At 47.2% G+C, this 26290-nt stretch overlaps 1 protein-coding gene across 2 annotated transcripts; it reads right to left on the bottom strand.

Moving 5' to 3' along the window:
- Positions 1-1178: 1178 nt before the first annotated feature.
- FBP1 (fructose-bisphosphatase 1) lies at positions 1179-25344 on the bottom strand. 2 transcript variants are annotated; one of them, XM_057498508.1, is made up of 8 exons: positions 25061-25344; positions 24653-24924; positions 14696-14858; positions 12767-12859; positions 7430-7570; positions 4388-4525; positions 3213-3332; positions 1179-1608 (listed from the first exon to the last, which is right to left on the bottom strand). In XM_057498508.1, the coding sequence occupies exons 2-8, from the start codon at positions 24820-24822 to the stop codon at positions 1417-1419; spliced, it is 1017 nt and encodes a 338-aa protein (XP_057354491.1). In that variant the 5' UTR covers positions 24823-24924; positions 25061-25344; the 3' UTR covers positions 1179-1416. The 2 variants fall into 2 exon arrangements, with proteins under 2 accessions (XP_057354491.1, XP_036760254.2); XM_036904359.2 differs by lacking the exon at positions 25061-25344 and having other exon boundaries at positions 24653-24945.
- Between the last annotated feature and the right edge of the window lie 946 nt (positions 25345-26290).

The raw sequence follows: 26290 nt of genomic DNA, 5'->3' as shown, positions 1-26290 counted from the left end.
AAAGGGGTCTTTTTGTGATTCTGCTTGGTTTCCTCAGTGCCCTGGGCTGGGGAGAATCACTTCCTACCCAGCTGCCTGAATACTAGCAAATGGCTCCCAGACCACCACCTCCCCTCAGTACTTGGAGAACCAGAAGTTACCAGAACTGAGTTACAAGGAGGTTAATAATGAAAAGGTGCTTTGTGAGTTAGGGGACTTTGCTGAGAGAACTAACCACAGCTGGAGTGGTCCTGGGTCCAGACAGTAGACAAAAGCAGGCACAATGCTTTAGATCAAACTGTTTCCTGCTGGAACAATGTGGGATTAATGAGGGTTGTTGGCAGAAAAACGGCAGCATTTACACAGACACCTGTTTCAAGTTCACAAGTAAAAAACATGTATCTTATATATATTAAATACTTAAAATATTAACTATTTTAATTAACAAACCTATTTGATTAAATAATATAATTACATATTTATATAGCAAATAATGTATTTATTATATATTAATATATACAGAAAATTCTAATCTAGATCTCTAAAAGGTCACAGATGTTTCTTACCATTTCATATAATTTTTCATGATCTTGGAATTCTAGTCCAGAAAGAATCAGGGTCAGAAACTGTTTATATACAGAGCATAGTGAGAAATACACTTGCTTGAAACAAATTGTATTTCCTTAAATTTTGTTTAAATCTTTTTCCTTATGGTAACTGGATCTTAGGAAATATTAGGCTTTGTTAGTTCAATAAAGTGTTATGATTTTGTCAAGTCACTGTTGAATAATAATGTACCCTTCATTTTGATTCAGGTGGTTACACCCATGTAGGGAAAGCCAAGAGGTCCTGGTGGGTGCCACCACTGACTTCTCACCTGCCCAGTCCCCAGGCAGGCATTGATCGCCTTGCTCCGGTTGGTTCTGCAGACCCAGACCTGAATTGGTAGCACATAGAACAGACACATTAACTCCAAGTTTAGTGGCCAGACAGCCCGCATTCACAGCCCAGCTCTGTAGCTCACTGGCTGGAGAGCTTGGGCAGATACTCACCTTTCTGTCCTCCATTCGGTCATTTGTGAAATGGGTTATTCACTGTACCCAAGTCATAAGGTCCTTGTGAAGATCAAATGAGTAATGTTATATGCATTAGCTGCTACAATTATCATTAGCATTATCTTGACACAAAACAGTGAAGACTTTTTGTTTCGGAAAAATGAAGAGTATGTTTATTTCTCCTCTATCCACCAGGGCATTATTGAGACAGCATTTTGGTTAGGCAGCGCCAGGCATTATGAAGTATTTGGGGGTGAACGTACCCACACTGTTTATTTCTGCTGTCTAGAACTGATGGTATAATGCACGGTTAAAATGGGTAGTGCTGTAAAGGAAAGGTCCAGATAAAAAGCCATCTTCTCGTGCTGGCAAAGCCAGCTCTTCATTTGGCCGCGTGCTTCTTAGAGATCTCCAGGAACTCCATCACGTCATCCGGGGACCCCAAGATGACTGGCGCCCTCTGGTGGATGTCAGTGGGAACGATGTCCAACAAAGCTTCTTTCCCAGTGGTAGCCAAGCCTCCCGCCTTCTCCATGACGTAGGCCATTGGGTTACATTCGTACAGCAGTCTCAGCTGGAAAACAACAGCCGGGAGCAGCATACTCATACCAGAAGGCATCTCATAGAAAAGGGATCTGTGCCATAGCAAAATTGTGCAGAGCCCATGGGATGACTGATATTCTCCCTTTCCCCCTGTGAGGTTGTAATAGTTTCCCCAAGGCTGCATTGAAGACCAAATGGTTAATTTAACTATTTGGTTAAATTAAGCCATTCATCAAGCCAGAGCCTGCAATAGATTGCCTAATGCAATGTGAGGCAGACCACCTGGGCTCAGGATTGAGTGACATTTTGGCACAACTGATGGCTGGCTCCCTTCTCTTTATAGCCCAGAAGCTGAACCTAATGAGCGATTCTGTGTTTTGGATTGTTTTGGATGGAGCTTTGCCTATTCTAAAAGCATTTAAGAAGTCCATGGTAGTGTCTGGCTGCAGACATCTGGAAAGCAGACTGGCTTCTCCAAACAGTATGTTATTGTTTGCAACTCTGTATGCATTCCTTTTATAATTCTCCTAAGGCTTCAGGGTTGGGATTTAGTATATTATACATCTTGGCATTTACTCTTAAATATTAACTTTTTTATTGTACGCATTTTCATGCAGTCTGCCTACTGAGCAGACAGCTTTTTGCAGGTGTTTCCTGATTCTATTTCCATACAGGTGTCACGGCCAGGTTTGCAAAACTGTACAAAAAAAAGGAACCTCAATATTTGTGGTAAGAAACAATTTTTTGAGGCATTAGAGAAAAATGTTATAAAGTAATTGAATCACATTGGCTAGGGGGCCTAGAGTGGTTATGACAAGAGTGGTGTGTTAAGTAAGAAAGAACGCCCTCAGTGAACCGGACGCCACGTGTAAGCAGAGATCTGAACATACCTGAAATAAATAGATTTCTAATTGTCTTAAGAGAATTACTGCTTCTATTCCTACCCTCACATTAAAAAAAAAATGACGATAACCTGTCTATTGGGAAAAACAAAGGGACTACACTTGGGCAGAGAACACACTGTCACTCTGTGTGGAAGAAAAGTGGGGTGTCCCTTAACCAACATAAGTGAGCACAGCCCACCCCCTAGCTTGCCAGAAAGCTGCAGGCATTTAGACTGTGCAGTCAGTGGTAGCAGCCTACCTGGAAGTTCCATTTTGCCCAGAGATTCTTTCCTTCCCTACAAAGGTATAATTTTCCAAACAGCAAATGCCAGCTCATTCGTTATTTCTACTTTATGCCTTTTGAAAGCAATCAAAGAAAACCTCTATTTGGAACACTTATTTGATTTGCTGCCTTGGTAATGAGGCTGCGCTGTTTTATTTCACTTTATGAATAGAAATCATTCTGTACGAGCCAAACCATGTACCCGCTGGAGGCACTAAGCGCCCTTAGTCTCCTGCCCATAACACTATTACTTATCTTTAGTGGAAAGGCTCTCAAGAGACCATTTTCAGCTAATACTGCCTGGCTTTAACTAGCACAACCTTTAATCTAGTAAAGAATATACCACAGACACCCTTAGCACCCTACTCAGCATACAACAGCTATCATAACCTTTCTTTCTTCCTAAGTCAAATCCAGGGCTGCAAATGAAATGCACTGCTTCTCAACCACCTTTCGGGGAATGTTTACCTTTCCTTTGGGGCTCTTCTTGTTCGCTGGGTACAGAAAGATCCCTCCATAGACCAGGGTGCGGTGGACATCAGCCACCATGGAGCCCACGTACCTGGCACCGTAGGGTGCTGAGTTATCCTGCAGAATTAAGACCAGCAGTAATTAGGGTTGCAGAAAAGAGAGTTCTCTTGTGCCCTGTATACTTCCTTGATAAAATGATCACTTAATGACCATTACACTTATTTGACTCAATGATCACTTAACGACCTCTGTGGTGTGCACTTGGGGCCATGCTCAGAAATGTGATGAACTCCCGTCCCAAGGAACAGACAATGGAATAATGGAGATGGTCTCATATACCTGGCAATGGGCCAAATCACCCGCATGGTTGGTTCTGGCTATGGGGTTGGGCAGGCGTCACAAAACTGTACCATTTGGCAGGAACTTGCAGGTTGAGGAGGATTTTGCCAAGCTAAGGGGTTGCGCAAGGGTGGGTGGCAACAGCTGAAGCCAAGGCCAGGCCACGCAGAGGCAGATACCGTCTACCCTGACCCAGAGGGGAGCCGGTACACAGGTGCAGAGCTTTGGGGCTGGGAGGGCAATGTAGGGTGAAGTGGAAGGAGACATAAAGCTGGAGAGAGGGACTGGGACCAGCTCTGAGGCCCTGAATGTCAAGTAACAGCATTCGGGCTTCCTCCCCAGAACATAAACAGCCTTCAATGGCATTTCAGCAAGAGTATAACAAAGCTGGATATTCCCACATAAAACCAGCTCTACAAGTAGCTTTATATTCTCCTCCTATTCAGTAATTTGTAACCTCTTCAGAGATGTACCAAGATGGACAGTCTCAGTCTTGAATGACTGATAGAAATCAGTCAGACCCTGCGGGGCAGGTGCCTGGGTGCAAGAACCCCATTTTGTACCATCTGGGATCAGGGACCCCAGCAGTGAAATGTTTCACTGCTGTGAACTCATTCATCTGGCTGACTTTATTATCTGGATTTTCTTCTGCCAAGAAAAGGTGGCAAAGGCTGAAACAGACTCTCAGGCTTTGATGTCTGGGGGCGGGAGTTCCAGTCCCGAGTACCTACGGGGCAACTCAGTCACGGGGCCAAGCCTCCACCTCCAGGGTAAATCGTGAGCCACTGGGTCTCTGCATAAGTCAGGGGCCCACCCCAGGAGCCCCTACTTACTGGGGGGAACTTCTTCCTCTGGACATACTCAGTGACCGCAGGGTCGAATTCCTTGGCGTAGCCCTCATTGAGGCTGTAGATGCTCCCTTTCTTTTTGATCTTCACATTTCTGTCCACCAAAATGAACTCTCCAATGGCCTGGGAAGCAGGAAGAAGGGCAGAGGTGAACAGCCAGCTACCTCCTCCTGGCCGGGATGGGGCCTGTGTGAGGGTGGGGCCGGGAGGGTTGTGGGTGCTTTTCCTCACCCTGGGGCACCAGAGGCTCCAGCCACTTCTCCAAGAACTGTGGACTGTGCATAAGAGACTGGGATGGCAACAGCAGAGGATAAACATGATTTCCGACTTCACTTTCAAGTGGTTTCAGTAAAACCAGAAAGAAGCCACATACATACAGGAAGGGCAGAAATATGTAAAGAGCACCAAACCTGATGGAAAGTAAGACGTGTGTATCCAAAGCAACATAAGATGTACACACCTTTGGAAAAACCCACTGGTGCAGATGGAGCTGGGACACCAGGAGAGGCGGCGGCCAAGCCCAGCTCTGCGTGCCTGCCTTGACAATTGTTTCCCTTCCACGTGTTGCCACAGAGAAGAGCAGAAGCCCGAGCTTTGATTCAAAGCATGTGTAACTTCAGGGGCCTTTGCTTACTTATCTGCCGAGTGTTTCCCACAACCTGTCCTCCCAAGTCCCAGGGCTGAGCTGATGTCCGTGGGCTTAGGTTCTTCAGAGGACACTGGATTTGAGAGAATAACTCTTGCTCTGCAATGAGAATTGTCTGAGGCTCCTTTGTGCTGCTGCTGAGTGGGGTTGAGGCTCTGCCCACGTGGGCAAGGTGTTGCCCCCAGAAGGCAAGAGTTAAGGAGAAGGCAGGCACAACAGCCCCTCCCCAGCCTTGCATTTATGCAAAGATGGACTCCTGCAGACAGGGATGTGTCTGACCTGGAGGAAGGGAGGGAGAGAAGAGGAGGAGGAAGAGAAAGAGAAAGGGAATGAGGAAGGCAAAGGGAAGAGAGAGGAGAGACTAGAATTAATAGTGCTCATTGAAAGGTATCACTGTGAGCAATTTTTTTTCTTTTTGCATTTCCAAAAATTTTGACCACACCTATGTAGAAATATTCTTCTATAATCAGGAAATTAACTAATTGGATAAACACCTTTACAAAAAGTCTAGAAAACACAGCCATTAAACAACACAGGCTGCATAGCTCATGCAGCCATGCTTCACAGATGCCCCGCCTGGTACCCGGCCAGAGCATCCCAGGCACAAAGGAGGCAAGTCTCCTGTCTGTGGAGACAAGACACTGGAAAGCTTTTTGGAAGTTAAAGCCTGCTAGAAATGCAAACAAGCTGTCTCCGTCTTTTCAGCAGGAACCATCAGCCTGTCCTTGCTGTGAGCCTAATTGAAGAGCACGCTGAGCTGGTCACAGGCTCACCCGGCAGGCATGTGGGCGCAGAGGGTTAATGAGGTGGACACAGGCAGCCAGCAGGGGAGTGTTACAGGGGGCCCGCGAGGCTTGGAACAGAGGGGCCATTAGGGCTGAGGAGGGCAAGACTAAAATACACAGAAACTTACTCCCGGAGACACAGGTCTGCAATCTGGAAACAAGAAGAGATTTAATTTTTTTCTATACATCTTTTAGCTTAAAGGTTGAGCAGAAAAATCAGCAGGACTGGCAAATGTTGTAGAAATCTGCAACAGCAGTGATTTTGGAAAGCTTGCCCTGGCTCAGAGTGGTTCTGCTGTTCATTTTACCCTGAGCTTTGCCTCATTTGGAGGCTTGAGCTAGCCCTCGTTCATTTATTAAGCACCAGTACTTCCAGGGAGGCGAAGTCCAGTTGTGCGAGAGATTAGGAAATGAAGGCAGCCCACATTCTTGTTGTCATGACCTGCAGCGCACACAAACCCGGGGCCTCGCCACGAGCAGCCTGTCTGCACAGGATCCCAGTGGCTGTTTGCACCTTGCGTCCAACTTGTCAGCAAAAAGCACCATGTAAAGTTTCACTGGTATCTTACAAGGCATTTCTAAACCTAAAAGGTATTTATAAACCCAGCTCTTTGCCCCTTGCGACACTGGCTCAAATGGATAATGAACATGTGGACCTGTTGAAGATGATTCTATGGAGTCTATCTATTCAATGGTGGGTTTAGTTGAGCCAAATATTTAAAGAGATTTATTTTCCCAATTTACCTGCTCTGTTGAAACTGTCATCTAATTGAATATATAAATCACTCCAATAAATAGACATGTGGAAGAAGTTGTCCATGAATTAAAACTGTTCACGAGTGCTTTTCATGGCACCACGGGCTCCTCTCCATGAGGCAGCTTTTCTCTATAAGGTGGACTAAGGAATTATTCTTCATGTCCTCCTTTGTTTTCACTTCCTTGAGCTCATCAAAGCCTTCTCAAAACTGCAAGTGTTCACCATGGTTCTGCGTGCATGTGCACAGCATCAAATCAACTTTGTGAGAAAGCAACACAGTCTACTGCTTCAGGAAGGACGCCCACCCACCTCGGGAAAGGGAGCTAGTAATGGATACAGTGGGTGGCAGACAGACCATCTACAGGCCCCATCTGGTCCATACATGTGTCTCTGTTGACTAGCACAGTGTTTTACATTATGCATTTCCAAACTCCAGTATTTCGTGAAACACTGGAAGCCTTGGCAAGACTGAGCCCCTCTTTCCAAACAGTAACAATTGCTGGACCTCTCGGGTTCACTATAGTCCCCCTGACTGCACCAACCTTCCAGCTCAGCTCATTCACTGGTTTAGATGGCCTGTCTGGCCTCAGTGGGTATTTGAATCAGTGGAGTAATGTCCATTCCAAAGAATTAGGCATGGAACAAATACCATTTCTCACTGTGTTCTGGACAAATATCATTTCTCACTTTAATCATCTTCTCATGACATGGACATTGTCCCTCCATTTCCGTCACCCCATCGTCTCTGTCCCTCCATGGGCCTCATGGCCCACTTCTACATGCCCCTCACACACACACCCAGACATGCACAGCACCGACACTCCCAGGGGGTCTCTCACCGGGTCCAGCATGAAGCAGTTGACGCCACTCGCCATGGCCAGGACCAGCATGGTGGCACTGCCATAGAGCGCATAGCCAGCGGCCACCAGGTTCCGGCCTGGCTGCAAAGCATCCTTTTCGGAAGGCTCATCAGTCGAATTCTAGGACAAGAAAAAAAACATGTTTTTGTTTTATGGTTCTTTTTTCCAGTTCAACCATTATCAAGGTGCTCTCCTAATGAAACAGGGCCTCGTCCCCGAGGGGCCTTCCTCCACACATCAGTAATATCCTGATTCTATCACCACAGCAGTCTTCCCACCATACCCCAGACTTCCTGCATCTGCATCCTTCTTTCCACTCAGGGTCCTTCTCCAATTTTGCTAATCTGATATTCTCTCGTTTCTCCATTATCACTTTCAAAAAACAGCATGCTTTCTTGCCAGCATCCGCTAATTTAATCTTATTGCAGGCAACCATGTCTTTCACCTGCCTACTCCATCTTTATTTAAGCAAATTAAGACTGTAGGGCTGTGAGTCTGGCGAGGAAATGAGTTTCCGCAGCCCATGCCCCCGAGAGCAGTGTGGTCCATATTACTCACACATCCAACACTTTCTCAGAAATATTTAGCCCAGCTCTCCAGAGTCATTATAGGATTTCAATTTTTTGGACCAGGACCCACAGTAAAAAATGTATTTTACATCACAAACCAGTACTAGCACACACATGCACACACAACCACAGAGATTTAATGAAACAACACTTAGAATACGACATGCCCTCCAACCTTGTCTATTTTCGTCATTAAGAACATAACCCACTGCATAGTGCAACCCACAGTTTGCCCAATACTAGAGCACAATCTCCAGGGCATGGCTCCTAATCAGTGACTGCTAACTGGTTAATTATCTTCTTTACTAGCATTTGATTGGCTCCTTCAGTCATCAAGATAGCCCCAGACAAATATTTCAGCTTGAATAATCTCTACTTGAATTCAAACAGAAACAAGAATGGGCAATTTCTGCCGATGTCATTTATTCTTTCCCCAATGAGAGATTCCAGAAGGGCATCGCTATCATGATACTGGAGATGGAGGGCACCCCAGCAAAAGCGTTCCAAGTAACTTATTCCTGTAACGTTTGGAAGCACGGTCCAGAGATCATCTGCATCAGAACCACTTGGGACATGTTTAAAAATGCATATTCTGGGGCTGTGGTCTAGACTTACTAAGGTGGATCCTGGGAATCCATTTTACCATGCACGACGGAGCTGACTCTTGCACTGATGTTTAAGAACTACTCACAAAAAAGGAAGAGGCACAAAAACCGTTTCTCATTTTCCCTCTTATCCTCGTGCTTCATAAATGGTTTTCATCTAGATGGTCGGGTGTGGGGTCAAGTTATTTGATTTAGTTTGGTTTTAAGTCACAGGGCAGAGCAGTGCAGCTCCACATGGACTATACACAGCACCACAAAGTCGAGCTGTCTTCCCCAACTCCAAATCTTGCCTGTGTACAACCCTGAAAAAGGAAACAGCTTCCTTCAAAGCCAGTGACATAGTAGTTAGACTGAGACCCTAACCATCCTTCAGCAAACACCTGCTTAATTTAACCCTCCCAGTAGAGCACAAAACCAGACAAAGGCATTCTCTAAGCAAGTACGCTGCCTGGAAGCCACTAGAGGCTTGAGATAATCAGTTCTCCACGAAGAAAAGTCCCCTGGAGATTCACCTCACCCAGAAGCACCCACCCATGCCTGCCTGCAGTAAGGGTTCAATAGTAAACAGCCCTTCCCTGAAATGCTGTCAATAAATAATCTTACCCCTGGGCTTCCAAGAAATAAGAAATGGTAACATTGTCTATGATCCACACACTCAAAAGAAAGAGAAAATTAATGCCACTGAATCATGGGTTTGGAGGAATTCTTCTCTAGCCTGACCTCCTCTCGAATGCATGAATTTCGTTCCTCCACACCCCCAGCAGTATATGCCTTTGCTCCATGGGTTCCATTACATTCCCGGGCAGATGCTCTCTGAGCCCCACCTGTCTCTGCCCGTCCTAGGCCACCACACCTACTGCAGGTATTGTACTCCAACCTGTAAGGAGTCCGGGGGAAGACACCATAGATGCCCGAGACCCCAGGTGGTGGAGGAGGAGGTCAGGCAGAAGTGGGTGGGGCTGTCTTGTCACTCGATAGTCTTCCCTCAGAGGGGCGGCCAAACCGTCCTCAGAGGGTCTAACAGGGCATTTGGCAGAGTCGCTGTAACTCAGTGTTGTTCATTTACAATTGTACCAGGCAACTAGCAGACGAGGAGATATATAAGCTGAGGTTGGTGCCTGCCCTCAAGGAGTTAATAATCAGCATGAACACTGATGGGTTTTGCATGGCCAGCATCCATCACACTTGCGCTGACATTGGCACCTTAACCTCCCAGAAGACACTGCCTCCCTTCAGCTCAGCTCCAGTTCTACCTGGCTAACCAGATCACTGCAAGCCTCAGGCCACAGGGATTGGCTGAGGGATGGGCATGTGACCTAAGCAAAGCCAATGAGATGATATTCTTGGAATTGTTGGAAGAGAATCTTGCAGTTTTTGATTGGGTTACTGAGAGGATTAAATGTGAGCCCAAGCCTGCTGGGAGCCGTTTGGTCACCAAGGCGGAGGGATGCAGTGTTGATGGAGAGGACGTGTGTCCTGATTGCACAGTCTGAGTCCCTGAATGCAGTAGCCCCTGAAGCCAGTCAACTCAACTGGCTTTCTAGTTCCTTAAGCCAATAAGGCTCTTTTTCCTGCCTTCCTCCCTTCCTTTTTTCCTTCTACTAAGTTAGTTTGAGTTGTGATGACACTATCCATTGAATCTTAATATGCAAGACAAATAATATTAATAGCCAACATTTATTGGGCACTTTTTATGTGCCAGCCCGTTTTCAGTGCACTGTACTTAATTTTCAGTACCTCCATTTTACAGATAAGAAAACGAGGCACAGAGAGGTTACCTTGCCTAAGGTCCCACAGAGCTAGCAGGCATCTGTATCAGGAAGCTACATTTCACATGGATATTAAGACGTCTCCCCATGCTAGATTAAGGGAAGTGAATTGGATTCTGAGGCTGCAAGAGCGCTTCTGAAACTCTGCTTTTAGTTGTGGGCCTGGATATTTTTAAAGGATGGTGTAAATTAGAATGTGTCCGGTGGGGGTGACCAAGTAGAAAGGAGTCTAAAGATTACCTCATACGAAAGATGTTTAAAGATAATTTTTTTAAAGGAAGAGGGAGGGGAAGAACGCTGTTAACAAACATGTTAAAAAAAAGTCTTGTTTTCTGATGCTCTAAAAGCAAAATAAGCAAGAGGGGGACAGATTTGACTCAATATTGAGGCCACGATGGTCACTCAGTACCTCAGGAGAGTTCCACCCCTCCCCATGTCTCCAGCCAGGAGGTGCTGGGCAGGACCTGCCTGGAACACTGAGCCATGAGCCCTTCGAGGTCCCACCAGAGCCTGTTACCAGGCATGACATGAGCCAGACCTGATCAGTTGCCAGGTTCCAGTTTACCAATGCTGTACCCCCAGGAACTGAATTCTAGCCCAGAGCCACCTCTGCAGAGCAGGCAATGGCTCAGACACATTGCTGTTTATGCCCCAAAACCCTCAAATGGTTTCAAACAATCAGTAAGATATTTGAAAATTGAATGATTTAAAGGTGGGTGTCACACTCATCCTTTTTTTCCCGTCTTTTCAGAGTCACTTGAGGTTTACTGAAAAGAGCTTGGAGACTCTGTAGAGCTGTTCTAGCATTTGTAAACAAGCTGCTATTGCCAGCTGCTATAATTTAGTTGGTAGCCAATGTCTCTCAGTTTTCTAGGTTTTTTTTTTTTTTCTCTTAAACTTTATTTGGGGTTGAGTTGGAGCCTGGGGCTGGCAAACATCAACACTGCTTTAGTCTTGCTGGAGTCATTGGCCAAGGGGCGGCTTCCTTCACATGAAGAATTTTGCTACAAATATCTTGCTGTACTATAGATGTCCTACTCTGTAGGTGAACTTACCTCCTCCGTGTCTGTCACAGGAATGGAAGAGAGGGCTGTCGTCCTTGCCTTTCTGGTACCAGAGCCTTTGGCTACTCACACTGCCTCGGACCTGCCTCTCAGCCAAGGCAGCGGAATACATGCCAGTGGCGAGCGAGAAGTGTCCTATGGTGGCCCTACGCTCCACACATTTGAGAGAAGATTAAGTACAATGCTAGACAGCAAGTCACTTTGAAAAATAAAGTACAAATTGTGGCCAGCTGTTAAGTTAAGACCTCTGTACGCTGAAATGTGAGAGTTGAAGGAACTTGGTCAACTGAACAAGCCGCCTCGCCCAGGAAGGTGAAGAAGTGGGCTGAACAGCAAATGTGAGGTTTTATTTCCAAAATAAACAAGAACTGAAGCCAAGAGGATGCATTTTAGATTTCATAATGTTTGATGATAGGCCCATGGGCATTCATTCTGGTTTTCAGCTGAGCATTCTTCCACTACTCACACACACTAATGCTCACACAGAAAAGGAAGGGAAGGGAGGCTCTGGAGGTAGAGCGACCAGGCCAGGTCACCCAGGCAGAAGACCCAGGGTAGGAGTGCTGGTCCCCACGCTGTGACAGTGTGCAGCAAACTTTTCCCACAAACGGACGGAGGGCAAGCATTCTAGGCTTTACCATCACACGGTCTCTGTCACAGCTACTGAACCCTGCTGGTGCAGCTCGGTATCAGCCAAGGGCAGTATGTACAAAGTGACCTGACCATACACTGTTAAAACTTTATTTACAGATAGTGAAAATTAAATTGCATATAAATGTCCTGGGTCATGAAATATTATTCTCTGGATATTTTTTCAGCTGTTTAAAAATGCAAAAAGGCTATTCTTTGTTCACAGGCTGTACCAATCAGGCAGTAGGCTGCATTTGGCACCCCCGGGGGTCCATAATTTGCAAGCTCCTGATTTAGAGGACTTATAGGACAGCTCTGATATAAATAATCTCTATTGTCATACTTCACAATTCTCAGTTCACAGTATTATAACTGTAACTGACCTACACTGTCCTTTATTTTTAATCTCATTTTCCATCACAGAAGCAAGATAAGTTAGAAGAGTGAAATACCTTTCTCTTGACACCCATGTTCTACTATATTTTCTTTTAAACAACTCAATGAATCATCATTATGCAATTAAGGCTGGAAAAGTCAGAACCTGAAATACAAATCTATTCAAACCTCAGAGTTTCATGATACACATCCTGGCTGCTCCATCAAAGTGAAACAGGACTGGTCACTGAACCTTAACTTTCCCTTTGATCCCAAGCCGGGGTCTTGACATATCACATTTTACCTTTCTGTAGATGCCAAAAATGGTTCCAATGGACACAAGGCAGTCAATGTTGGAAGATCCATCAAGGGGATCAAAACAGACCACATATTTACCCTGAGCAAAGAAAATGAAAAGACTTTACTTTTGAAACAACACGTTATAACAAAACAGAGAATATACACTAAAGGGCTAAAAAGGGAACCTAGGGGCAAGTTGTGTCTTATTTACATATACTGTGTCATGGAAGGTATGAGGTGGCATGCAGAATGAAAATAACAACGACCACAAAATACATACACCAAAAGATGACTAGGCAGAGAAAATACAACTTAGAATATGAGGTGTAGATGAAGATGGTGGAATACAGATGGCATAAGCATAACTGCCTACATCACTGAGGTAGATGAAGCATAATTTTGGTTGAGTCTCCTGGGAGCCAAAGCAAAAAAGAAACAAGGTTAGTCACTTATTTCTTTTTATTTATAAGGGAAAAAAATAACAATTCCTTGGCTGAAGCAGAGACAACATTAAGATCAGCAAGAAACTTCTCATGCAGATCTTAGAATGACACTTGAAGCTGAAGGGCCGGGAGCTCTCAACAATACCCCAAAGGATTTCCCGGAGAAGTGACCCGCTGATGTAGTGAGATGACCCAAATCCCATTCTTTGTGCAGGATTTTCAGTGGTGTGCTGCGGCTGGCTGGTATCAGCTCTCAGGAGCTAATGGCACACATCCCTTCCCAGCTCTGCTTTCAGTGATGTGGGGTTGCTAGCGTGAGATGAACTACGGGAGAGATTTATACAGCCGGAGCTGGCGAGTGCTGCAAATCCCGGATTGTTTTCAGAGGCAGTCTACCAGTACACCACTGGAGATTCTCCATCTCCAAATTTGCCACTTTAGATGTGGTTTTTAAATGTTCTGCTCCAAATTAAGATATTTCTTTGATTCTCTGACCTTTTGCTCTTAACAAATCACCCTGGCTGATACAGGAGAAACTGTCATCTGGAAAACGGGACCACAACAGAAGTCTGGGGTGACTGATAGAAAATATTAAATAACAAATTCAATCCACATGCCTAAAACTGCCAAGTACCGTGAGAAGCCCGCAGAGAAAAATATGAATTTGACTCTGACAGTCATAGTCTTTTAGGAATGATGTAAGACAAGTTAATGGGATGTGGTTCCCCACCCCTCTTATAACGGTCAGGATTGATACCAGGCAGCCTCTTTAAATTCTTCTGGTGGCTTTTCTCTGTTTCCACACCTCCCTGTCCCCAGATCACCTCAAACAGGGAAAGAAAGCAAGCCTACCCAGCTGCACTTCACATCTCCAAAGGTTTTGTTATTATCACATGATTGTTGTTTTATAAAAGCTGGGTATACTCTTTCACTCACTTTTGCAATATTCATTGTTGAGCCCCTACAATGTGCCACGTACTGTGCTAGATGCTGGGACACAGAAAAGAATATGTTTCGTTTTCTGCCCTCAAATAGCAATCAAATTAATGGGATGCCAAGGGATTCCGAGGCATAAATCAGTGACAGGAAATGTGAGCAGCTTAGATTGGCGGTAGGGTTGCCTGTGAAGGTTGGGAATTTGGTGGGTGGAGATGAAGCAAAAGAAGTCATTCACGGAAGCCAGACTTTGAAGAGCTGTGAACATGACAGTACAAAGTTAGGGTGGAGATGAATGTAAGTATGTAGAATCTCTCCAATGCATGAGGACGAGGGAGAGATGATAATGGCATGAACTGCAGGGTTGTGTGGACAGTGGAGGATAGACTGGAGATACACTGTGAGGGAAAATCTGCGCAATGATGACTGATGGTCCTGGAAGGATCTAGAATGATTCCTAGGAACCCAGCTTGGCTGAACAAGTGGAGCCATTCATGAAGCTAGGAGGGAAAATGGCTACATTAAAACTCTAAGGAGCAGAAGTGCAGACTCACCCTTTTCTCAGGTTCTACTATTATGGCGTGTTTATTTTCTTCCGACACAAGAACACAGGTAGCGAAGGAAGACTTTAACATGTTAATCACCAGGTCGTTGGAGAGGACATCCAGCTTCTTCACCTGATCACCAGTCACATTGGTAGAGCCCGCAATTCCATAGCTGAGGGAAGAAAGACCACAAAACATAAGCCATGACCTCCAGAATATGTCGATGCACCTGGAAACCCCCTGAAAGAAGGTGCTTAATAGGATTTAGAAAAAAAGGAAAGACACACGGTTCCAGAGACACAGAACAAGAAGAATGCTCATCCCTCTGGACTGGCTCCTGGGCACAATACTGCCACTCACCTGTCCAGTACCAGTCATGGCCCCCAGCACACCTTTGTGATTAAATCTGTGTTTCTCAACCTTTTTTAATGGCCCTTACAGAGCTTCTTTAGCCTTTCTTTACCCTAATCACACTCTTCTATGAGATTTTAACTTTAATACTACAGATAGAGTGTAATCTGTTTATGCACTATTTGTATATCTGTACTTTATACATAAAAAGATTGATTTGCCACCTCCTCCAAGAACCAGTTTTTACCCCTGAATGCATGGGTCACTGCATGGTGGATCAGTTGAGACAGAGCAAATCAAGGAAACCTAGGTAGAAGGGAGCCTGACGTGGAAGCTAAGCCAAAGGATACTATGATTTTATAGCTGAAATATTCCTAAAAAGAAAGAAATATTGGCTGGTCCCACCATCTCTCACTTTATAGAGGAGGAAGCTTGTTCCATGACACAGCCCTTAGCACCTAAAAGTGAGGAAAAAATGTTAATTTTCTTGTTTACTCTTTCAAGGGAGCACTCATTCAGGGTTTGCACGTGCTGTAGGAGGGGAGGGAGCGTCTCGGAGGGCCCCAGGCTTCATCCACCACCACGCTAGTGTGGTAGGTTATCCCTTACTTCAGGAGGAAGAGGACAGAGGGTGTTTTTTCCCACTGTGTCCCTGCTTCCAGTACACTGTAGGCCCTCAATAAATACCTGATGAATGGCATTCCTTGAGGAAAGCAGAAACCTGAGCCTGAAGGAATGGGTTTAGGAGATCAGCTTCTCTGGTGGCTCCATGCCACCCTGTGCAGGAGGGAGTGGCTGGCATGGTCCCCAGAGGGGCAGCTCCAGGGAGGCCCGGGAGCTGGGGCACATGTGCAAGGCACCCTAGGCAGGCATGGCCCACATCCCACCTGCTCAGGTGACTCACTCAACAGGACGGGGGAAGAGTGGCCAGGCCGAGGTCTCTTCTACTCAGAAGCTTCCTAACGGCCATGCGAGTGTTCACTGATGCTGCAGATCATCCCTGGGCACACAGTGTGCCCGGGAACTGAGTGCTCGGGTTATGGGACTGAACAGCAGAGAGGAGCCCCCGGCCCTCGTGGCACTCCTATCCTAGTGTGTGAGGCAGACAAGAAACCAGTAAGTGCTTAGAATGAATCTGGAAATGTCAGGTAGAGACAGGGGTTCTCATACAACTAAACAAGAAGCCTGACGGGATGGGGGCAGGGTTAGATGGCCAAGGAAAAGACACACCACAAAGGTCCATTCAAGCTGGATGGTATCTTGAATGTTTTTCACAAGAAAGGGAGGGTATGAAAAAGCCCTAAAAGAGCCCAAATAAGTCTGCCAGTACTGACTCCAAAGAACAGCCCAATTTATCCAAAGAAAAAGGGAGTTTTTTTTTCAAGTATTTCCAAATGGGGGGAAGGAGGGCCCGTGCTTATTTACAGAAGTAACTTTTTAAACCTAGAAGTCTTTTTCCCATGACGGGAGAGATCCAGGGAGTTCTGAAATGCAGGCAGAGGGGACCCAGAGGGCAGGCCCTGCAAGGTCAGTCCTGCCAGCCAAGCACAGGCTGGGCTCCCTGTGACCGTGTCCCAAATGCGGTCTCCGTCATGTTTGTGGAACTGGACAGCGTAGGGAAGTTCCTGACTCACTGGACTGCATTTTCTCAGCGTGCGGCCCCAGCAGGGGGCCAAACAGAGGGGAGAAACAGCTCCTCCTGCAGGCCCAGGCCGGGCTGGGCTGTCGAGGTTACAGCCAGGGGCAGGGTGGTGGACTTGTGCAGTGGAGACCACCGTCTGGGCTCCCCACTGCTGCTCCAGGGCTCTGAGGTGGCTCCTGCCCCAGGACTCAGCAGGCAACGGGCGTCGGGTGGCACCACACCACCTGCCGCAGGATGAGCACCGTGCTGACAACTGGTCTCTTCTCTGGCTCTGCCTCCCTTTCCTCTTTCCTTTATCCCCGCTGAGCGTCCCTCCTCTGTTCTAACCAGGACCCTTCTCCAACTATCCTTGTTAAGCATAAAAAATCACACAGAGACAGGATATTCTGAGCCCCTCAAACTCCAGATTCAGGCACTGTGTAATCTTTCATGACCTTTTGAGGGAGTGGTTTCCCTGGTGAGACCTGGAGTTAAGAAAGTCTGGTACAAATCACAGCAAAGTGATTCTAAGGTACAAACACGGTTTAGGAGAGTGAGTTCCCAGGCCGCTATGTGGACAGTAATTATACCTGCATCTCTCTCATATCACTAGGTGTTCCCTGCAATGCCTCTTAGCACATGAAGTCAGCCCTGACTCATGTTTCTCATAGGGTCCTGTATTACTCTGCTCAGGAATGACGAGTTGGGCTTCTCCCAGCATGGCACAGACAGGGCCTTGAAGGGTTCAAGGTGTCCCCAGGGGAACACGTTTCCACAGGTCAATGAAAAGCAGGAAGCAGGCATGGCTTCTGCAACTCTGATAATGAAAAAAGTCCTCAGAAATATGTTCCAGGAACCAATTAGCTGAAGAACACATGGAGTTAATTTTCTCCACTAGTTTGCAGAAAGTCCCTTAGCAACAATAAATTTCTGCATTCTGTAAAAAGAGAGACATAGACCCACTGTGGGGTCCCTTCTGTGGGGCCAAGCCACCACAATGGGGCTTAATACCTAACCTAATTATAGTTTCAACCCTTCCCAGAAATGTAGTCAGTCAGGGTGGATAAGCTAATGTCACAATGCCCTCTCCATCCCCAAAGGGAGGTGAGCTAATCTAAGGATAAGATGAGACCCTTATCTGTACCTTCTCTCACACAAAGAGCATCAACATGTCTAGAGCATGATCTTTTAGGACACCAACAAGATGCATCCATGCCACACTGCTTGGTGTATTGATAAAGGTAACCTCTTTTCTGCACATATCCCTCACTCTAGAAAAACTATTTAAGATGTCTCCAGACAAAGAGGCCTCAGAACAGTTTATCAGAGCACTGACAGGTTGCTCTTGGCCATGGTCCTCAGTGAGACTAGGTGTAAACTATACCTTTCTTAAACATAACAGATGTGATTTCAGTTAACAGTTCTGACCAATCACCATTCCTCAAAGGCCCGGAAGGAAAGATGAACAAGAGTCTTCACTGTAGACTGATGGCCACATGGAGAAAGCAGTGTAACCTGCCTGTGGAATCCTCAGAAGGCATAGGCCTCGACTGCTGGCAATAAGGTCCACTCCTTTGCTTGGCCACTTGAACTGGGGCTTGGAAATTGCATCAACTGTGTGCCCCAGAACAGAGTTCTAGGCTGACTCCAGGAGAGCCCAGCAGAGGCCAGATGCCCAGCCTGGTTGGCAAGGAGCTTCCATACCAGCCGATGTGAAAAGGCACCAGCACCAGCTGCCTCCATGGGACCGGAGCAATGCCTCTCACACACACACCACCTGGCCCTTTCTCAGAGCTGAGTGTGCCAGCATCAGGCCTATGTGTCAGGCAGCACTGGAGGCTGCAGAGATGTGGGCGAACCATCGTGCAACCTTGTTGGAAAAGCCAACTGTGCCCGATAAACAATGGAGACAGAGACAAGCCAGGAAGGTGAAGGGGTGGGCTGACCTGAAGGGCTGGCTCAGCTCCCTCTCCCGCCCCACCCAGGGAAGTTTTCGGGAGCAGCCGCGCACTGGTCACTCAGGGGCAGGGACATTACTCTGACTGAGCCAGGGACTTGATCTGCTAAGGAAGCTTCTCCCCAGTCCAAGTCACCACAGAGGGAACTTGGGCAACCCAGGGGCTGTTCTCCAAGGGCGGGGACTCCAGATCACTGGGGTGCAAACCCAACTCTGCTGCGGGCTAAGCACCCATGCGCACGTCACTCAGCAACTCCGATTTTTGGTTCTTCATAAGGTGAGAATTTTGTGTATTGGCTTCCTAGTATGTAGAGAGGGGGAGCACATGAATTGATATGGGTAAGGAGCTTCGAACAGAGCTGGCACCCGGGCAAGTGAGCAAGAAATGTCACCATGTCATTCCTGACACTGATCTCCCCCGGCTGTAACACAGCCACACCAAGAGGCAAGGAGGGTCCTGGCAAGAGCACTGCCTGGGGAGACCTGGCTCCAGGCTCCCCCTGTCCCCCTCACTGGCTGTGTGTCAAGATGTCTCCACTCCCTGACGGACCGTCTCTGTCTCCAGGTTCTGGAAGGATGGGAGCTCACTCAAGTGGTGCATGTGGTTCACAGCAGCCAATGGGTGGCCTTCATTGCTCTTAACAGAGCCCCGTAGGCAGCTGGTAAGTAAACATGGGTGACAAAGGGGAGGAGAAACCAGTTTTGCAACAGCTTGTGGGAAGACAGCCAGGGCCCAACCTTGTCACAGGTAATTGGCCACAAAACAAAGGCTCCCTGGAGTCTGCTGGAGATACTATTTAATTTGAGATGCTTAGGACATTTCATTTCAATTTTATTCAAATTAGTTGGCATGCAGTCCAAGTAGTTCCAGGTGGAAAAGCACCTGTCAGGGGTTAAGCCCCTGTGACTGGTCCCTTTGAAACTCCTAGAAACACTAAAGTTCTCTTTTTGGGGCTTGGGGAACAAGAATCGATTTGAGAAGCTGCTGTCCATAATACGCCTTCTTTTACTTTTACTGTAAATGTCACTGAAAATTTGAAAAGCTGTAAGTCATTTTAGATTTTAATTCATACAATGAGAAACTCCTTAGAAAGATGGGTTACTTTAGCCAGTCTTTCAAAATCCTTAGAAATTTGGATTAAATATTAGCATTGTTTTTCAAATCTGCATATTGTTTTTAGAATGGAATGAGCCATTTCCCAGCCATAAAGTTTGTGATTTGGGATGACCAGGGGTGAGCTGCCTTTACCGTTTCTGAAGCACAGCCCTAGACAGGGTCGGAGCCAGAACCACACTTGGGGAAGAGCTGTCCACGGCTTCCTCAGTTTGTTAACTAACTTCAGATCATTCCCCCATAGTGTCAACACGACCACGTGAAGCAGGCAACATTTTTACAGCAACCGGAAGAGCCAAGTGTGGCAGCTTTCAGAACACCCAGCTGAAGAAAGGGGAGGCTGATTGTTCTTTCATCCTTATGCTAAAGTTGAAGATAACAATGACCTGTTATTGATTAATTTCAAAGTAAATGTCCAACTGTTCATCTAGCTGGAAACGTCCAAGGGTCAGATCAGAAATAAGAGGTGACAAACAGAGCAGCTTTCAAAGGTCACAAACCCCAACTTTGGCCTGTGTTCATGTTGGCCAAAAATGGGCAAACAGAAGGGAGCCCAGCTCCATCTCTCTCCAACTCCCTCTCCCTCCAACTGCGCTCTGAAGCCTGGCCTGGTCCCTGCCAAATCCAGTCCTGGTTTTCTTCTCCTCTTCCTCTCTGTCTCAAAGAAGATGTTCTGGAATCCAGTGGGCAAATGTTAAGTCAGCACTTCATGCCTGACGTCCAGAACACCCCCAGCTGGATAGGCTGTCACACCTCAAGTTCAGCATTTCCAAAATGTTGCAGTCATCTCCTCACCCACTCATCCCCAGCCTCTGAAGACCAGCTCCTCCTCTGGAATTCTAGTTGGGGTTTGGTCCGTTTCATTTTCTGCTGGCACAGCCCTGCTCCCCGCTGCTAGAGCCCACTCCTTGAGAACCTAACTCACTGCCTTCTCCCCCAACCCACCGATTCCCCAGGCTCTCTGCCACCCCGCTGCCTGCCCAGTTGGTGTTCTCCGCATCTCAGCTTTCCCTCTTCAACTCTATACTTCCAGCCATATCGTCCCCGCATGAATCTCTTATCAAGCCACTGCCCACCTCAGAAACCTGCACTCTCTCCCCTTTGCATAGCCCCTAAATATATAAAGTATTCACCTTTTCCATTTGGGGGTCTCCCAATGCATCCCCAATTCAACATCCACAAACGCCCCACCATATGTGCCTCATGTTCAGTCAAACCGGAGGAGCAGATTTTCGGGAAACATTTTCCCACCTGGTTTCTGTTTGGATCTTCCCTTACCCACCACCTGCCCAGCAACAAATGCTCTCCAGCCCTCGGGCCTTCTGACCACCTCTGGCTTCCCACTGCAAATGCCCACCCTGATCTCCACCTTGCACTTTCAGTATCTCTATCGTGTTTTATAATAACTAGATCTATACCTGTCTTACTCTCCCAACAGCAAAAACCATGTGCTATTCTCTCTCAGACTATCCCAGAACTTTGTACATTGTGGGTGTTCAATAACATTTTGTTGAACTGAATGGAACAACTCAAGTTAATTCTTCAAGCAGTGATTTAGAAACATGCACAGAAGTCAACTCCACGTGCCTAAAGCTGAAGTCTAAGCTACTAGAGGACCACTTTCTCCTAAAAGAATTAAGATACAGAAGTGGGCAAAGAATTCATCAGATCCACGTACAGGCTGCTGACTATTCTCATGAGAGAACAAAAGGCTGGTGCCCCTGTCTGGCCTGGCATCCCTCCTTCCCTGACCATGGGTGGCAAGCAGCCAGAAGCACAGAGATAAGGCTTCAAGGACAGGTTTGCTCTAAGTCAATGGCTTCTTGGGATGAGATTTAGAGTTGGGTGAGCTTTAATTGTTGTCTAAAACATAAAGGAAAAGATACATGGTATGGTGAAAAGAGCCCCAACCTGGCCTCCCCTTCTCTGGCCTCAGGGTCCTCACCCACACAGACAGGAGTTGGACTATGTGACTTCTGAATCTTTCAGCTTAAAATTCTATGATTCTGTGAAACATCATATAGTAGCAATGGAAGTGGCTACAACTGTAATTCTTGGTTGAGTGAGGGAGACAGAGACAGAGGGTTCCAAGCTCTCTGCTTAAACTCCTGATATGCCCCTGCAGAGATGTCAGGTTGAGCTCTATAGACAGGTTTCTGTGAGGCTCCTGTAAACCAGTGATCACTTTGTCCTGCTGGGTACACGCCTTTCTAGGGCAAGTCTTCAGTGAACAAGCTATTTGCAGGTACTCTGGCCTCTTCATTCAGGACATCAAGCTGATAATGGAATGTAATTTGGAGGCCTGCCTTGAGATCTTGTCTTACTGCTGCCTGCCCTACTGAGACAGCCCGACTCTCATTTTCCCTCCAGGAGTACTGCTCCTGCCCTGTCAGCTACCCACACAACCAGGCATCAACTCCTGTCTCACAGGTACAACACTGTTTGAAATACTCCTGGGCAAACCTATGAAAAGCCCAAACCTAGGGTAAGAGTTAAATAGTTTCTGATATCTGTGAAGTGACCCACAACACACAGTTAAAAAGGAAGTGGCTTTGTATGTCCTGATATTAAAGGATGTTCATTATACATTATTGAATGATGAAAGAAAATTGTAGAATGTTAAGTGTGATCCCATTTTGTTTGCTATTTACATATAGATCTATGTAAATACATACCCACATACAAATTCCTTTGTACAGTTCCCACTATCAAAATCCCACCATCTGTGGTTATTTAAAGGGTGCAGAAGATACATCTTAAGGAAGTTTTGTGCTTCTGAGTCTCTTTGGGGATAAGAAAGATACAACACATTTTAAAAATAGTACAAGAAATGACAAGCACTCTTTTTCCAAAAGTTTCCTGGTCTCAAAAGCTGTAAGGACATCTGTACTTGCTGAAAATTAAGTTTGAAGTAAGACTTTAACTGTGTGTTTCTTAACCAAGACTCTTAGAAATACATTATTAACAGGGGCCAAAGGTGAAACAGCAATGGAGCCACCACCTTCCTGACATACTTGTCCCAATCCCCCCTCCCAGTAAGGCCCATCCCTGCTCGACATCTGACAACAAAAGTGATCCACACTCCTTCCTTAAGCACTGGCTCCCCCAGCCCATCCTGTGGGACCTAGGCCAAACAGCTTCCAGAAAAGGAATGCAGGCCACAGGGGCTGCACTTTTTCAGACCAGCTATGAACATCATGAGTGATTTTTGGAGGGCTCCTAAGTGCAGGAAATGTTAGAAGGCATGTGGGCAGTCTGAACCCAGGTATCCTTCAGCTAAAGTGAGGACCAAGCTAAATACCAGAGTAAACCAAAGGGTATTTGTGCTATTTACAGAAAGTCTCACAAGTTTCCTTTGAATCCCAAGTCCCATGATTCCTCTGCTACAGGAATGTGATCTGCAGGCCGGCAGCTTGGGCACCCCGGCCATAGAAGAACATGGGAATGCAGAGTCTCAGGCCCCACCCCAAAGCTCTTGCACATGGGCTTTTTTGCTGGAGAGCTCTGGGCATGCAGACTTCCACCCAGCCTGCTGATGGTTGTCCTTGCTCCTGGGAGTAAGACTTATTTAGGGCCAAGGAGATACTGGATTAGAAACCTGACTTGGGACCCCAGTTCACTCCCAAGGGAGTGAAGGAGGTCAAAAATGAGAAAGGGAAATGTTAGGCAGGAAAATAGATACGAGAGAGAATTAAGGCCAATAAAGCCCATCACAAGGGACTCAAAAAGTTAACCAATTAAAACTAGAAACCCAGAAAAGACTCAATTAATGAGTTAATCAATTAAAGCTCAAAAGTCCAGGGGCAACCTACAATGTTTGAATATTCCCCAGATAAGGGAAAGTATCTGAGCACAGCCTGTGTCTTCATTGTGTCAATTAGATCATGCCACTGTAAGATTTACTTTGGCCTGCTAGAAGGCCCAGCTATAAACAGTATAATAAAGACAGGAAAGATTCCACCTTAGAGCTAAACTTGCATTTTAAAACCCAAGAAGTTAAGAAGTAAGATTCTTAACATACTCTTTAGCAAACAGACAATAACTCAGCCCACCTGGGAGACAGAGCAGGCAGTCTTGATTGATATGCTCCCAGACCAGGAAGCTGCTATCATGGGAGGGATTCAGAGTAGTAAATTTCTTGTGTTAAGCTAATTTTGCAGAATTACCAGGAGAACTGGTAAAAAACTTAATGTCTCATCAAAGATAAACAACTTGAGACCACTTAACAAGTCCACACCCTCAGCCCTTTGTCACATTACTGAAAAAAATCTTTAAAAGGGGGAACCCCCGACCTTTCAGGAGTTCCTCTCTCTGAGGTCGCTTGCACTTTCTAAGTGTGTAGCCTTAAACTTTCTCTCTCCAACCTTTTAGGGCGCCTCTCTTCCCTGAGGTCTTCTGTAAGTTTTGCTCTCTTTAAATAAATAACTTTAAATAAAACTTTGACTCTGCTTCAGTAGTGTGTCTCTCTCTGCCCTTCAATTCTTTGCTGGGGTGGGGACAAGAACGAGGAAAATACACAATGCCCCCCTAACATAAGGAAAAGTGTGGGCACCCGCATGTCCCTTTACGAGGCTGCGCTGGGTCGGCTGGGCAACCAGGTGCTCACCCCCTCGCCCCACCCAGTTTCAACAGCAGGCTGAGGGGGTGCCAACGCAGGCTGCTCAGCTCAGGGGGTTGGGTTTCAGGATGGAGGCAGGTGTGGACGGGCCTCCCGGGGCGGGGGAGGCAGCCCCAAGCTCAAGGGAGGACAGAACCAGGGCTTGAGTGCAGGTGGGCAACTTCTGGAAAGAAGGGCTATCAGACTGACACACAGACTCCCAGCGGGCTGAGAGCAGGGAGCCACAGGACTAGACGTGGGACTGCCAGGCAGTCCCGAACCGGACAGACAGAGGGACGCGGCCGCCGGCCGAAGGCCTGACTCACAGGTGCGCGATGCCCGCCTTGCGCACGGCGGTGGAGATGGCTTTGACCGCCGTGCAGAGCGAGTTGAGCAGCTGGGTCATCTCGCCCGTGCCGCGGGCCTTCCGGCCCTCCTCCATGACAAAACGGGTGAGGGTCACGATGTCCGTGTCGAAGGCCGCCTGGTCGGCCATGCTGGGGCCGGGCTGCGGCGCGCTGGGTGGCAGGTGCGGGAGGCGGGCGGCGGCGGGACACGGACTGGCGGCCGCTAGTCCTCTACGCTCGCGGCTGCAGCGCTGGGCCGGGTGGCCCCGGGGAGCCTATAGGCACGGATCCCGCCGGCCCCGCCCCGCCCGGAGCTCCCGCGCCGCCCCGAGCCAGGTGGCAGGGTCCCTCCCAGCCCCGGGGCTACCGCCCCCAGTGCCTCCCCACCTCCGCTTCCTCCTGCGTTGGTCCCCCGCGCTGTGCAGCGCTGCTCTAGGCCTCCTGCATTTCCCCTTCAGTCCCCACAACCAGTGTGGGTGAAATTGTAGTATTTCCAGAATATCTCGTCTGGCTTTAGTGCATCTACATATCAACAGGCGTTCCTAGAGGGTGGAGAGAAGTAGTTCATCTCCATATTAACGGATAATTACCTGGGCGATGGAAGACTTACCTGAACTTGAGAGGTTAGGGGGAAGTCTTGCTTGCTTCTGCCAGAGCAGGAAAGAGAAATGCCCCGGACCGCAGTTTGTAAGCAATAAACGGGTTTTAAACTTTATTTCTCCTTTTGACTGATTTCTGTTTGGGAGGTTACAGTTTCCCCCTACACAGTAAAGAGAAGTGACGTGCTCAGCCCAGCCGGCTGTACCTGGTCTCCGCGCACGTGGTTCCAGCGCTTCGGTTTCCTCCCCCGCGTCCCCACCTAGCCCCTGCTGCCTGCCCTGGGTCCACCCCTCCTCGGCCTGTCACCTCGCTCTTCTGCTTTCTCCCGCACCCGTGCGAGAGCCCATGTCTGGATGTTTTATTCAGGCCTCCTCCTGTCAAGATTGCAGAGCTACTGGGGACCTTCGTCTCCAGTACCTGCTTTTTGCAGAGAAAACAGAAAAAAGCGTCTCCCGGTACCATACTGAGGCCAGAGACTCCACAGCCCACACCCTGGCAGCTTTGTACCACAGGGCTGCTGTGTTAAGGCAGTTCGTTCATGGAACTACACCAATTGGGCACCTACTGTGTGCCAGTTGCCCTGGAGTAGAGCCTGAGCAAAGCAGGTGGAATTCCTGCCTTCTTTGACCTTACATTTTAACAGACTATAAAAAATAAATAAACAATATATTAGTACATTAAATTGAAATAGGAAATGGAGATGGGGTGGGAGAGTAGGGTTAAATAGATTATGAAGAAAATGTTCACTGAGAAAGCGACGTGAGCAAAGAGCTGATGGATTTGAGGCAGGTGCAGGTGGACATGGGGAGAAGCTTGCTTTCCACAGAGAGGAGCAAGTGCAAAGGTCCTGAGGTGCAGAGTGGTGGCATGTTGGAGGAATGGCCAGGGCCAGTGGGGCTCTAGATCTAGCCAGGGGCAAGGAGGTGATAAGACCAAGAGGGGAGGGGAGGACAGGTGTGCCACCTGGGTTCCAAGTAAGGTTTGGCTTTGAGGAAACCACTGGACAGTTTCCAAGAG

This window comes from Manis pentadactyla, chromosome 3 (genome assembly GCF_030020395.1).
Source record: "Manis pentadactyla isolate mManPen7 chromosome 3, mManPen7.hap1, whole genome shotgun sequence".
Lineage (NCBI taxonomy): Eukaryota > Metazoa > Chordata > Mammalia > Pholidota > Manidae > Manis > Manis pentadactyla.
Note: the sequence above shows the minus strand (reverse complement) of the source record. Positions and strands in the feature narration are given on the sequence as shown.